Source organism: Halictus rubicundus, chromosome 10, assembly GCF_050948215.1.
Source record: "Halictus rubicundus isolate RS-2024b chromosome 10, iyHalRubi1_principal, whole genome shotgun sequence".
Taxonomy (NCBI): Eukaryota; Metazoa; Arthropoda; class Insecta; order Hymenoptera; family Halictidae; genus Halictus; species Halictus rubicundus.
The window spans coordinates 11,275,444-11,288,082 of NC_135158.1; the positions used below are offsets into that span (position 1 = coordinate 11,275,444).

At 39.6% G+C, this 12,639-nt stretch overlaps 1 protein-coding gene across 16 annotated transcripts in view; it reads left to right on the top strand.

Annotated features, from left to right (window-relative positions):
- Positions 1–12,639, top strand: part of Bru3 (CUGBP Elav-like family member bruno 3) — a 781,126-nt gene that overhangs the window by 730,447 nt on the left and 38,040 nt on the right. For 15 of the 16 annotated variants that reach the window (XM_076794653.1, XM_076794647.1, XM_076794651.1 and 12 more), the window contains 2 exons: positions 11,044–11,187; positions 11,821–11,950. In XM_076794653.1, coding sequence (XP_076650768.1) covers positions 11,044–11,187; positions 11,821–11,950 — 274 coding nt within the window. The remainder of the gene's footprint in view (positions 1–11,043; positions 11,188–11,820; positions 11,951–12,639) is intronic. The other variant, XM_076794640.1, reaches the window with a different exon arrangement.

Below are 12,639 nucleotides of genomic sequence, written 5' to 3' on the forward strand. Positions count from 1 at the left end.
TGGCCGCGGTATCAACTGATCGATCATTAGACCGGGGGGGTTATTACCGTGAAAAATTGCCAGCGACCGGAGCGCGCGCAAATTCCCCCCGATCGTTCTCTTCGTTCTTTTTTTTTTTTTTGTGCTGGAAGCTCATTGAGCCGAATAATGTGATTTACGCTACTCGAATTGACAGCGTGTTCGCACGTCACGCAGCAGGCAATATTTCTCCAGGGGCTCAATATTTCTGCGAGGTTCGCGGTCCGTCTCTCGCGGTATGTGTCACCGGATGGAATGCGAGCAAGCGCCGGCCTCACGCGTAGTTATGCCTTCTGAAGCGTGTGACATTTCTTGTCACGCCTCGCGACACGCTCGTGAACCCCACCGGGTGCCGTGCTTTCGCTACCCCCACGGCTTTGCAAACTCCTGAAATGTCTCGTAATAAAAGCAAACCGTACCGGGAACCGTGCCGGGAACCACGCCGGGAACCTACGGGAAACCTACGTGAACCTACGGGAGAAGTGTTTTGCCACGGCACGAAAATCTACCAGCGACGTAACAGCCGTTTCCAGCGGAAGAATTTTACGTAAACCGTTGCTCCCCGCTTTTTATTTTTGTCACCTGCGTGTTTTCGGCACCCGCTGGTAATTAAACGCTGCTGCGAACCAAGGAAAAAGAACTACACCGCTCTATTCCTGTGTTTATAGCTTCGAAATGCGAGCAGCCGAGAATCCGAAAAATGTTTCTTCTGTCGAATCTCGTCGCAATGATCGCGCGCCGTTGTCCTTTAAGAAAAATGCTGTTCGTGAGTGCGTCGAAATGGTTTGGTTGTGTGCTAAATGTGGACGAGGTTTTCTTACTGGTGTTGTAGACGAAATTGGAGATGTTTATATAGGAAAATTAAGTATCAAATAATAAATGTTCATACTAACTATTCTACCAGTGTACTACATACTATTTTCTACTTTTTCTTTTTATTTAACATTTTTCAAAATTAGACTTCCATTTCGAAACAATCAATTTTGGAAATTCGTCAGGTTCGCGTGCATTAGTATTCACCAGCAGTAGAATCGGCTGATCATGGTCAGACACGTCAGCTAATTCCTATTCAATGCTACGCGCACTTAACAGGTATTCAGATTGAATTCATTCAAAAAAGAAGGTGATATGCATAAATACAAAGAATAATTACATTAAGTGAAAACACACATGATTCCAAATTATCGGTAATTTGATAATACAATTAAAATACATTAGTGGTAATATAATTGGCATTTACATTGGTTACATGATATTATATCGTGCTCCACCGCATAAAATATTAAAACAATTATCGTACGATAGCTGATACATAATCGACTCATTAATATTGTCTTCTTCAAAATGATGTACATGCAAATATTTTATGTGCGCAATAGTAATTTCTCAATTAATTGTTATAGTCCGCATTATCATGAACAAGAAATATCTTTTCCAATAAACAATACGGAACATAGTACACGGTCGAAAAGTTCTACAATTACTAAAGAGAGGAAGAGTATTATATTTGATTTCCACGTCTTGCAAGCGATGCAGAAAATTTTTATCCTGCACATAGATTCACAGTCTAACAATTACTATGTGGTTTTTGTTCTGCGGATTTTCGTCTTTTAACAAATTTTTTATATTGAAAACGTCATAAAAAAATTTTTAGATTTTTCTAATCTGTTTTATATCTCACCCAAGCAATCTCTTCATAAATGCATAAAAACCCGCAGTCTACTAATCACTGACAGCCCCCCAGCAATTGTAAAAAAGTCGAAGTAGTAAATTGGTATATGTACGTCGGAATGAAGAAAGTTTTATGGGGGAATTCGATTTCTAATCCTTTTGAGCGAACATTGACACGAGCGATTAGATACGCGAACTTTAAAAGTTCGTTAAGCCGTGAAAGGGGGGGGGGGAGCGTGTGTTGTAGGTGTAGTACGTACCGTCAGTTGTAGGAAGGGTTAGTTCTCTCTCTCTCTCTGTCTCTCTCTCTCTCTCTCTCTCTCTCTCTCTCTCCCCGCATCCTCGGCGGATGTTCCTTTCTCTTCGAGGAAGTGAGCGAAAAGTGGATAGAAGGAAATTGTCTCTGCATTAACGGAGGCTCGGAAACTGCTTCCAACATTTAATTAAAGACATTCCCTGAGTAATTCCCTCGGCGGCCTCGTAATTGCATTGCTTTTATCTTCGGTACAACTGTTACTTGTTTGGCGAGTCTTTCGTATCGGGAGTCAGAACAAGAGACTGAATCCCGTGGGCAGGGAAAAGTACGGTCGAAGAAAAAGAAACGCGATCAAGCGTGAGACATGGAGGTCCTCCGATACAATTCCATTCCTTTTAAAAAGGATGGTTGTTCTTACGGAACGATTCTTAATATCGCTATTATCTTGATTAAATGGAAATTAGAGAAAGTTAAAGTACAACCCTCTCTCGAGCGTCCGCTCGGACACGGTCGTTGCCGAGGAAAATATATCGATCTGAGATTACGTTCGACGTACTATGGCACAGGCCAGCTAAATATATTTTACGGGCGTAGATTAAAATATTAAGGATAGGGTTTACATCTTCGCGAATTGATTGCTCTTCAAACCCTCGTGCTGCTACCCTCCCGACTGCGAGACCTCTCTCATCGAAGTGTCCTTGATGAATCTCGGACGGAAACTGCTGTTGGCATTTCTAAATTGTATCGAAACCTCCGGGTATCGATGTAATATGTTCTCTTTGAAAATAAATTTTATGGGTACGAGTACGCTTGACATAAAATGTGTCGCGACGTCGCATTTTTAAACGGAGTTAATTATATTCGTGTCTCGCGAGTAACGATTATAAGTATGCTGTGGATTTGATGCGTTTACGACAATATTGAGTAGACAAGCAGTGGACAAATAACCAACTATGGTTCATTCGTAATAAGATTAGAAATGATATTTTAAACAAGCGCATCAAATTACAACGTAATCACACGGAAATCAAAGATTTGATTGCATCAAAGACAAAAAATGAGCGAATTTTAATCAAAGGACCGTATGAGAATTGAAATAATTTTTTTTTCATTGAAGTCTAATGTTGAAAAAAATTTCCAGACTCATCCCGTTACTGGTCGTTTCATCAGATATATTTAACGTCATGTGCAAGAAATATTTTACAAACAGAATAGCTGAAGCTTCGTTGCACCAACAGCAATTTTCCTCGAGAGAAAATATGTGCGTTCATTACGAAGAAGTTTGACGGAAGACACATTTTCCGGATTCTCGGACACTCGTATTTTAAAGCGGTAAACACAGAATGGCGGGAATTACTTTCTTCATTTCGAGCGTTTAATAATTCTACCTCTGTATATCATAAACAGTAACTCACAGATTTGTTAAGAAAAACATGTTACACATATTTGTCCAAATTGTATATGTAAGCGTCGACTTCCGACCCCAAATATTCCCACAAAATCAAAGTAATTTAATTAATAGAACCGAAAAAAGAAAGTTCAAATTTACCAGAAGGGAATTAGAATTGAATTGAATTCATGTGAATGCTACTTTAAATCTTTCGCGTCCTAAAAATCCTCACAAAATTTGGTCTATCCGAACACAGACGAATATACTAACGCATTTATCCTGCAACATGGAACAAGTCCGAAAATTGGATTTTTTGGGTTAGCCCGTTCATTTTGGATTAGCATGCAGAATCACACGGGCAAGAAGCAATCGACGTTCCAGCCGGTCTTGCGGTTGCAGTTGTATCTATTGAAATTACCAGCTGGCGAATTGGCAAGTGTGATGACGCGGGTAACAGGAAAGCCTCCAATCGAGTAGGTAATTGCTTCATTCCATTGCCAAGTCTGCAGCACTATCGCGCTTCTGTGAACCTATACCTACGTCACTTTCAAAGACTGGCAATCTCAAGGGAATATAGGTTCAGATTGTCACATAATCAGTTGCATTTTTATTGACTTTATAATTCTAAAATACGTACTCCGCCAACACAGTATCGATCCGTAGACAATTTATAGTAAACGTGTTTTGTATGTTTCCATCTCCCCCAAAAAATAATACTGTCGCTGCTACAGTTTTCAATGGTTTTCAATGCCAAATTTGAAACAGAAACGCTCTCTGCTAGAACTTCGAACAAAGAAAATATGCATTTTTATAAATATTGTATAATTATCCTCACCTTGCAATAGAAAAATGGGCTTATATGAAACTACCGCGTGCTCACACACGTAGAAAATAGTTTCGTTCGCGGAATTATGAAAAGCCACGAGCGAGCAGTTCGAGACGATTAAATATTAAAAATGCCAAGGTGTGCGTCAATGTAGAGAAAACGGATATGTCATGCGACGCGACGTGAAAGGAGATGTATACGGAAGGACGCATCCATACAATAAGTATAGACGAAACTATGGTATAATAAGACTGCTTTCGTGTCGCGAGTTTTAAAAAGACAACCTAAACAGTGCCGTGTACGGGATAAACATAACGAGCCGGAAAGTAGAAGCTTCAAACGTTCTCCCGGCAATATCGCTTGGGGTGGCTTTTTCTTTTCGCGTGTAGTTCAGAACGTTGGATCGGAATTAATGAACCGTAATCCCCCAATAATGAGGCTTCGGCTTCACTGGCTCTGATACGACCTCGGCACCCTTCTTACCCTCTCCCCCCGCGGGGTCCCTTGGCCTCTGTACATCGGCATCGGGTGTATGTACATATGTGCCACCGCGTAAATGTCACATACGCTACACGACTTAGCAGGCCGACAAGCGCGCGCGGCGACAGTACGCAGAGAGAAGGCCTTCCAACGCTTCGAGGCTGTCGACGCGAGACAAATTATTTTCCTCAACAACACGCGTCGATGCTTTTCACCGCGTATAACGAGTTGTTCGAGCGGCTCCGGCTCGTACAGAGAATACAAAACGTCATCTCCCTCTTTACTGCTCTCTCACACACACACTCTCTCTCTCTCTCTCTCTCTCTCTCTCTCTCTCTCTCTCTCTCTCTCTCTCTCTCTTCGCGACCTGTCGATATTTTTCTCGGCTTTACGAAGGAGAGAGCGCCCCTGAATATTTTTTGCCGGGCGCGAATTTTTTCCCGTTCGCCAATGACCTCGGCGCCGACGCCGACGCCGACGCCGCCAACCTCCTTCTGCGGAGTTCCCCAGAAAATGGGGGTCGCTGTAACAAACGAAGCGACTGAAAAATTTTCTTGTTCACTGGTTTTGTCACGGTGAAACGCTTATAAGCCGACGCTCGCTCTCCGCTCTCGCCGCGCCGCGCAGCGCAGCGACGCGTCGCGTCACCTCGCGTCGTTCATTTATATTTCCTCGTTTCGTTTTACTATGATTGGTATGCGCGAACCAACGGGGTACCAGATAAAGTGCTTATCTAGGATACAGGATGCGCGAAACAGAGTTTTACACGCGGTTTTATTTCAACTTGATTGTTAGGAATATGCGAATTTGATTTTGTCAGATTTTTTTGTCAACTTTTTAACCCCTTAACTTGTACGCTCGAGTTAATTCGAGCACGCTAAACAGGCCAAACTGTGCACACTCGAGACAATTCGAGCGGCGTTGTATTTTATGCTGCTATAATTTTTCACACTCGAATATAATCGAGAATTGAAAATAACAATGTGAAAGCAAAGAAAAAAAATCATTTATCATTTACATGGGATTGTAAGCTATAACACTTATTTATTCAAGACTAAAATACAGCCTTTTTCCATGGAACAAAAGCGCAGTGTATCAAAATTCTCCACCAAGAATTGACTTTTCTTGGCCGGTTTTTTTCAAAAAAACTGTGCATTAAGGGGTTAAACTACGTCTATGGATTAATTAAAATGTTGACGACTGTGAATAATCTGTTCAAAGAAAAAAAACAGTTGAATAGTAAAAACAATTTTACCAGTATCGACGTTATAAACTGAATAACTTTTACAAGATTACTGAAATTTTCAACATAAAGACTTTGCTGAACTACTTCCAGTCTGACTCTCTAGTGCATAATTTATACACAAGTTCCTGCTGTTTATAATGGCTGTTAACTGGTCAGTAAGTCTTTGTAGAAACTTTAATTTTTATAAAAATCAGGACAAGTAAAAAGTTTCATTCAATTGATTATGAGATTCCCGGCGGTAAAAATAAGAGATACTATTTTGTCTGCCCATTTTTCGATTATAGTTGCTGACAGACGTGATTGCACAAAAGCACGAACTCTATTTAATTTAGTTTGATTAGTTTGATTTAGTTTGATATTTAAATGGAAATTCTCCTTTATCGAACGTTTCTGTAATATTAAATAAATTTCAGCTGCGTGTACGGACACTTTTATGGATCTGTGTATGATTAATTCTAACATTAAATATTTTTGAACGATAACAACGAGTGGTGATTTTTAACGAGTGGAAAATATCGCTACGTGTACGATACTGTAGAGGTAGAAAATACTGAAATTACATGACGTAATATTAAACAATCACTGATATTGAACATCTGTCTTAAATTACCGCAATCGTCGGTATACATGCAAGGTTTCCCCGATATTAAATTTGTTTTAATAATAACGTTAAAGTTGAAGGTATCTTGACTTCAATACTTTTTGAAGGTTTCTACCGTGAGTGGAAGGAAACAACAGGTACGAGTTTCACAGGTACTCTTGATATTAGTTACCGTAATGTGGAAAGTTGTATCCAACCATGAAACCTGCATAACTTTTATGCCTTGTAAACTGTGGCCGGATGCTGGTTCCCGTGGTGCGCCGCGGTTATTCGCGCGTTTGGTCATATTCGACTTGGCAGTAAACGAAACTTCTAATAATCGCGGGCCAGCCGGCTCTCTCTCTCTCTCTCTCTCTCTCTCTCTTTTCCTCAAAGAAGCCTTTTCGGAACACAATTCACGGAACGCAGATTGCATTCGACGTTCGCACGCATGAGCGCCGGCTCGACGGTGCTTTGCATAAAATGCTAATGAAAATGTGTTCCGCCGATAACAACGAGAGAACCTTTTACTTCGATTCATTGATTCACGCTTGTCGCGAATTTGAAAATAGCATACTTTTAACAGCCTTTCACCTCGATCTTCCTTTTTACAAAAATTCATATAGACGAGAACGTACGAATACAAGTTGCTCGAATGTTATATTACTTGCTTTTTACAATAATTTGATGTAAATTCGCAAGTGAACGATCATAACACCGTATCCGAATATCTCATCAGTGTCCGTGCTGCAAGTAGAAATGGCGTTTATTAGTCAGACATAGATGTTACTTCCAGCAGATACGTCCAAACGTATCATAAGCATTCTAATTAATTTTTCTGAGCAACAAATAACACGTATATGTATAAAATAGCGATTCTATAGTCTTTTCAGAAATTATAACAGTAACCATGACTCCTATGAAAATACTAAAAAAAACTTACACATCTTCAAAATCAAGAATTCCTATTAAGGAAGAGATTAAAATTACCAATATGACAAATGTTATGAACATTATTCCGAAAATACAAATTCTCCGGAATTCTCGAGCAACGTAATCTAATTTTTCTATTTTCGAGAAATCCGGAAGACTATACGTACTCGCTTAATTTTTCGTAACTAAATCCTGTTTCCAATCCTCACACGAAACAACAGCAATATTGGCATAGCTGGATAACAGTTAATTTTCCGTGTAGAAATAAATTCGTTCGTTTTCGAGAGAACTCGGTTAAAAATCACTACGTTTTCGTGGTATCCAACGAATTGATTGGCATATCTGTCTGTTTTTCATTGTTTGTACTTATTGCGAGCACTATCGGGTAACATTCCCGTTGTTTTCCGCTGAAACGAAACCTCAGGTAAAAAATTTCACTCCATTCATTCAGGTTACATTGACGTCATACACGGTTGCATCATCGTGGGGACCACGCCCTGTGTATATTGATACCTAAATTTACGTGGCTGGCGTTAATTAATATTAAAGAGTCCCTAAGCAACGGAATTTACGGGGTATTGTTCAAGGCTTTCAAGCGACGTTTATTACAACATTAAACAAAGTTACAAATATTTTGTACTTTCAAAAATACGTTGTACATTCGATAGCGACTTTGAAATCTCCTTGCTTAATAATTGATATTGAAAATGTAGAATAAAGAAATCAAATTATTTACCGATAGTGGATCAATTTTTTACCAACATTCAAATTACACTGCTTTACACGGGCCTATGTTGTCGAAAATTTAAGTTACTAAAAAGCATAATGAAAAACATTTAATAATCAGTTCGAAAACTGGTTGACAAAGACATACAATATTTCACAATAAACATTCTAATCGACTGATACATAGAATGTTTATTTTTATACAACGGAATGCCGTCGTTTAAGTGACTGGAAACATTATGACTAACGACGCAAGGTATTTCAATTTGTTTTCATTTAACAAGTCTCACCAAACGAACTTTTACGCGATGGCTACATCTCTATTCCATCAAATCTGCAAATTTTTTATAGGAGGTCGTTTGGCCGGCGATATGTAACGGCGCTGTTCAAAGATTTAAAAAAAAAACAAATGAACTCGTAAAATATTTTACAAATGTCAGCTCTGCGCTTCCGGTAACGGGTCCAAGAGTAAAACGAAAATAGTAATAACAAAAGCGTTTTTCGCGGCGAATGCAATAACCGGCGTGCAGCTCGGCAGCGTTGATGTCGCACGCTGCGAAATCGTTGCTGATTAAAATACACGGACAATCGATTCGAACAATTTTTGGATCATCCTGTTTCATTTAATGCCTGACTGGCGTCGGTAAACATGTTACACATGTTATCGCGCATGCCGTTCGTTCGTAAACCTGTAGAATCATAATACGAAACAGACAAACGTGCCTCCGTTCGAATTGCGACGAATTCGAACCAGAACAATTTATCTGGAATAATTAAAAATTTCAAATTGTTCGAACACGTCAATTTTGATGAGCTTTGCATATACAGAGTGTACCCAAAATCGTAGTACAAGAAGCCGGGTGGCGATTCTACCGGGAATAACATTTTTTTCGTTTGACGCCTCGTTTTCGAGAAAAATTAGTTCGAGGATCCGTCGGGTTGGCGTTCTCTAGTATCTGCAGGAGAATTTGCGAAAAAAAGGACGAGTTGGGTACATATAGACAAATTTGTTCACCCGAAAACTCATTTTCGAGGAAATCAAAATTAAATATTTGTCGAGCACACGTGCGCTTGGCTAACTCCTAACTAAATCTAGATAGAATCTAAAGATAGTAGATAGAATAGAAGCTTTTGTTCGAGGCTTCATTTTCTGAAAAATTCGGTTTGAACATGTTCGGCTGGGATTTAGCCGAGTGCCGGTGTGCTTGACAAATTTTCAAATTGGATTTTCGGGAAAACAATGTTTTAAACGAAACAATTTCATTCCACATTTTTAACTTATTTTCAAATGTAGAATAACCTCCTATCGATTATACCACGCGCATGCAGCCTGGAGTTAACCAAGCGCACGTATAACTCGACGCAATTCCAAATTCAATTTTTTTGAAAAACGAGGATCAAGCGAAATGAGTTTATTGTGTAGTTCCGGCTTATTTTTTCATGCGGAACGAACCCGTTAATAATTGCGCCATAATTTTACGAGAATTACAAAGAAAATATTGGATGAATCGATATAAGTTTTACGAAGCATTAATAACAATTAAATATCACCTGACAAGTGTGTAAGAATAATATTAAAGAAAATAGTATTGATCAATATGTATGTGTTTGTAAGGACGGCGTTAAAGAAATAATGAAGAGAATAATTCATAGTGATATTATAACAGATAGAATTTCAGCGAACGCGTCAACAGGTTACAATATTACCATCCTTATATAAACTCGCTCAGACACGCCCAACATTTGCATTGATGACGTGAATATAATATATCGTCAGAAGCTCAAAAGCTGAGCTTTTCCCTGTAGCCACAATGGCCACTGGCCACCTGTTGCCTTTCCATTTATATTTTAGGTGTGGCGAGACTGTCATCGCCTTAGGTACATATCTTCGTAAACGTCTTAAGAGGAAGATTTTTCCACGTTGTGAAACGCATACTATAATATTTTTCCTTCCGAGAAAGTTCTCCTCTAACGACAATGAAAGCGAGTGATTTTTATCAATCTTTTCTCGGACTAGCCATTGCTAATATAAAACTAGATCTTTTGCGTTATAAAAATTAATTTATCAAGCACAAAAGTATTCTTTTTTATCCTTACTTTTTACACTTATCTACACTGATTCCACGTCGTCCTATTATGAAATGAAGAGAGAGAAAAAGAATCAGAAGCGTATATCACTGAATTCTATTAATCAAAATATCTTTAAGCTGGATTTACTTTTCAATTTCATTCTTCGTCAACGTAAGATCATTATAAAATTTCGCACAGGCACATGAATTTATAACGCAGCAGAAATGTGCATTTTCTCGGGAAAATACGAGATTTTAGAAAATGGTGGTGGCTGTGGCTCGGTGGCGGTAATCCTATTGCCACTTGTGCCACTTCGTCTCATGAAAATTACAAAGCGAAACGTCAGACAGGAATATTTGAACCGGCATTTCGAACTCGTGCTTGTCACAGTACGACAATTTCTATGGCCAAAAATATGATCATGATACAATAAACCCTGAAGTCAATTCTCCACAGCCACCACTGAACCAATACCGTTTTTCGTAATCTTTCTAGTAAATTATACATAGTTCTATCGCAAGTGAAGTTTTTAAATCTACTGATGAATGAATGAATCTAATGCGATTCATGTATGTTATAATATATTACAATTAATATATTCCCGTTATTGTAATATAATGCAAATAAATGAATGAATCAACTACGATTCATTTAATCATATTATTTGTATTATATTAGCATTGTTCTGTTAAAACAAATGTAGCTGCACTATATGAAATTGTTTGTTACTCAAAGAATCAATAAAAAAACACAATTTCAATTTGTTACGCTGTACTGACTGAATTGCTTCTGTTTAATGTGAATTATTTAACGTGTGTTTAATGTAAATAATAAATGTGTGTTTCAGGGTGCGTCATCCAGCTTAGTGGTAAAATTTGCAGATACTGAGAAAGACAGACACTTCAGACGCATGCAGCAAATGGCCGGGAACATGGGACTCCTTCACCCTTTTGTCTTCAATCAGTTCGGCGCTTACGGCGCTTATGCTCAGGTGGGTCACATTACCGTTAATGGTTCTCGCGTTACCACATTACCGTCTGGTTGCCCTCGTTATCACGAATCACAACCTGTAATAGTTTCTGTCTTGTTAGAAATTATCGGCGACATTCGATAATGCTCTGTTAACGCTGCGCAACGGTAATAGGAGACGGAATTTCATGTTTCCCTCATAGTATTTCAAACAACGAAACGAAAAACGCGCAGAATGTTCTATTCTCGGATTACCTAGATCTATGTAGATACAGAAAAGAATCGGATCTTTCCAAAATATTTTTATGCGAACGCTCTATACCTGAAACACCTAAACCGATTTATAAAGAAATTCTGCGTGCGATTAACATGGGTAAATAATTTTAAACCGGACACTTCTTACACTTTCTTTAAAATGAAATCTGCAGTAATTCGATATTAAGATTTGACATTGAAACAATCACAAGGTAAATTTGATTTGCAAAAGGGTACAGAAATCCGAATTTTAAACTTTCTTCTGTCCGCCATAGGCGTGGGTGACCGATTTTAAACGAACGAGAGGTCATTTCAGAGGAGAAGTTGAACATTATGGGTTTAATCGATACTATATGATGTTCCCACGCAAACGCATTCGACATAGAAAATCTATTTACAGCAGCAAGCGGCTCTCATGGCTGCTGCGACAGCACAGGGGACGTACATCAATCCGATGACGGCGTTAGCCACCGGACAATTGCCGCACGCGTTAAATGGCATGCCGAACCCCGTGGTCCCACCGACTTCCGGTAAGTTTTTTGTGTCTTCGACAGCGTTTCACCATTTACATTCGAAACGGGCAGCAAATACCGGGCTCGGTAAAAATCGCAAGCACGATCGCTGCATGCTTTGATCACCGATATCAATGATAGCTAGAAGGTATGATATAAAAACTCCCACTCCTGCCCCCACCCCATTACGCAACATTCGTATCGAGAAGGCCGAAGAGGAATCGGCTAGTCGGTTGATTTCCGGAAAAACATTCGGACGAGGGATGGGGGTGGAGGAGGAACGAGTTTGGAAGCGCACATACACACATATGTAGACTCTGCCGGGCAATTGCTCCGTTTTACCGACGCAAAACTCTTTCTTTATCTTTCCCCTTTTATCCCGCCCTCCCGTTTTGTTCCTCGCGAACCTCGCAGCAGCAGCAGCAGCAGCGTACAGTCGGTTGGCTTATAACCGGCTCGTAAATCAATACAACATTTTCACCGAGCGTGACTCGGGCGAAAGATATTGCCAGTACCGCGAAACTTTATCGAAAACTCGCCCGAACGGGAAGGAGGAAAGCCAAAAAGCATAGTTCTTTCTTCGCCTACACCTACCCACCCCTTCCCGTTCGGCTCTCCTCTGTCTTGCTCGCGCCAGATTCGCTCGGTTTCCCTATCCCGGCTTCCCTGATTCGCGAACGCGCACACAAAGTGGAAAAAGGGAGGGC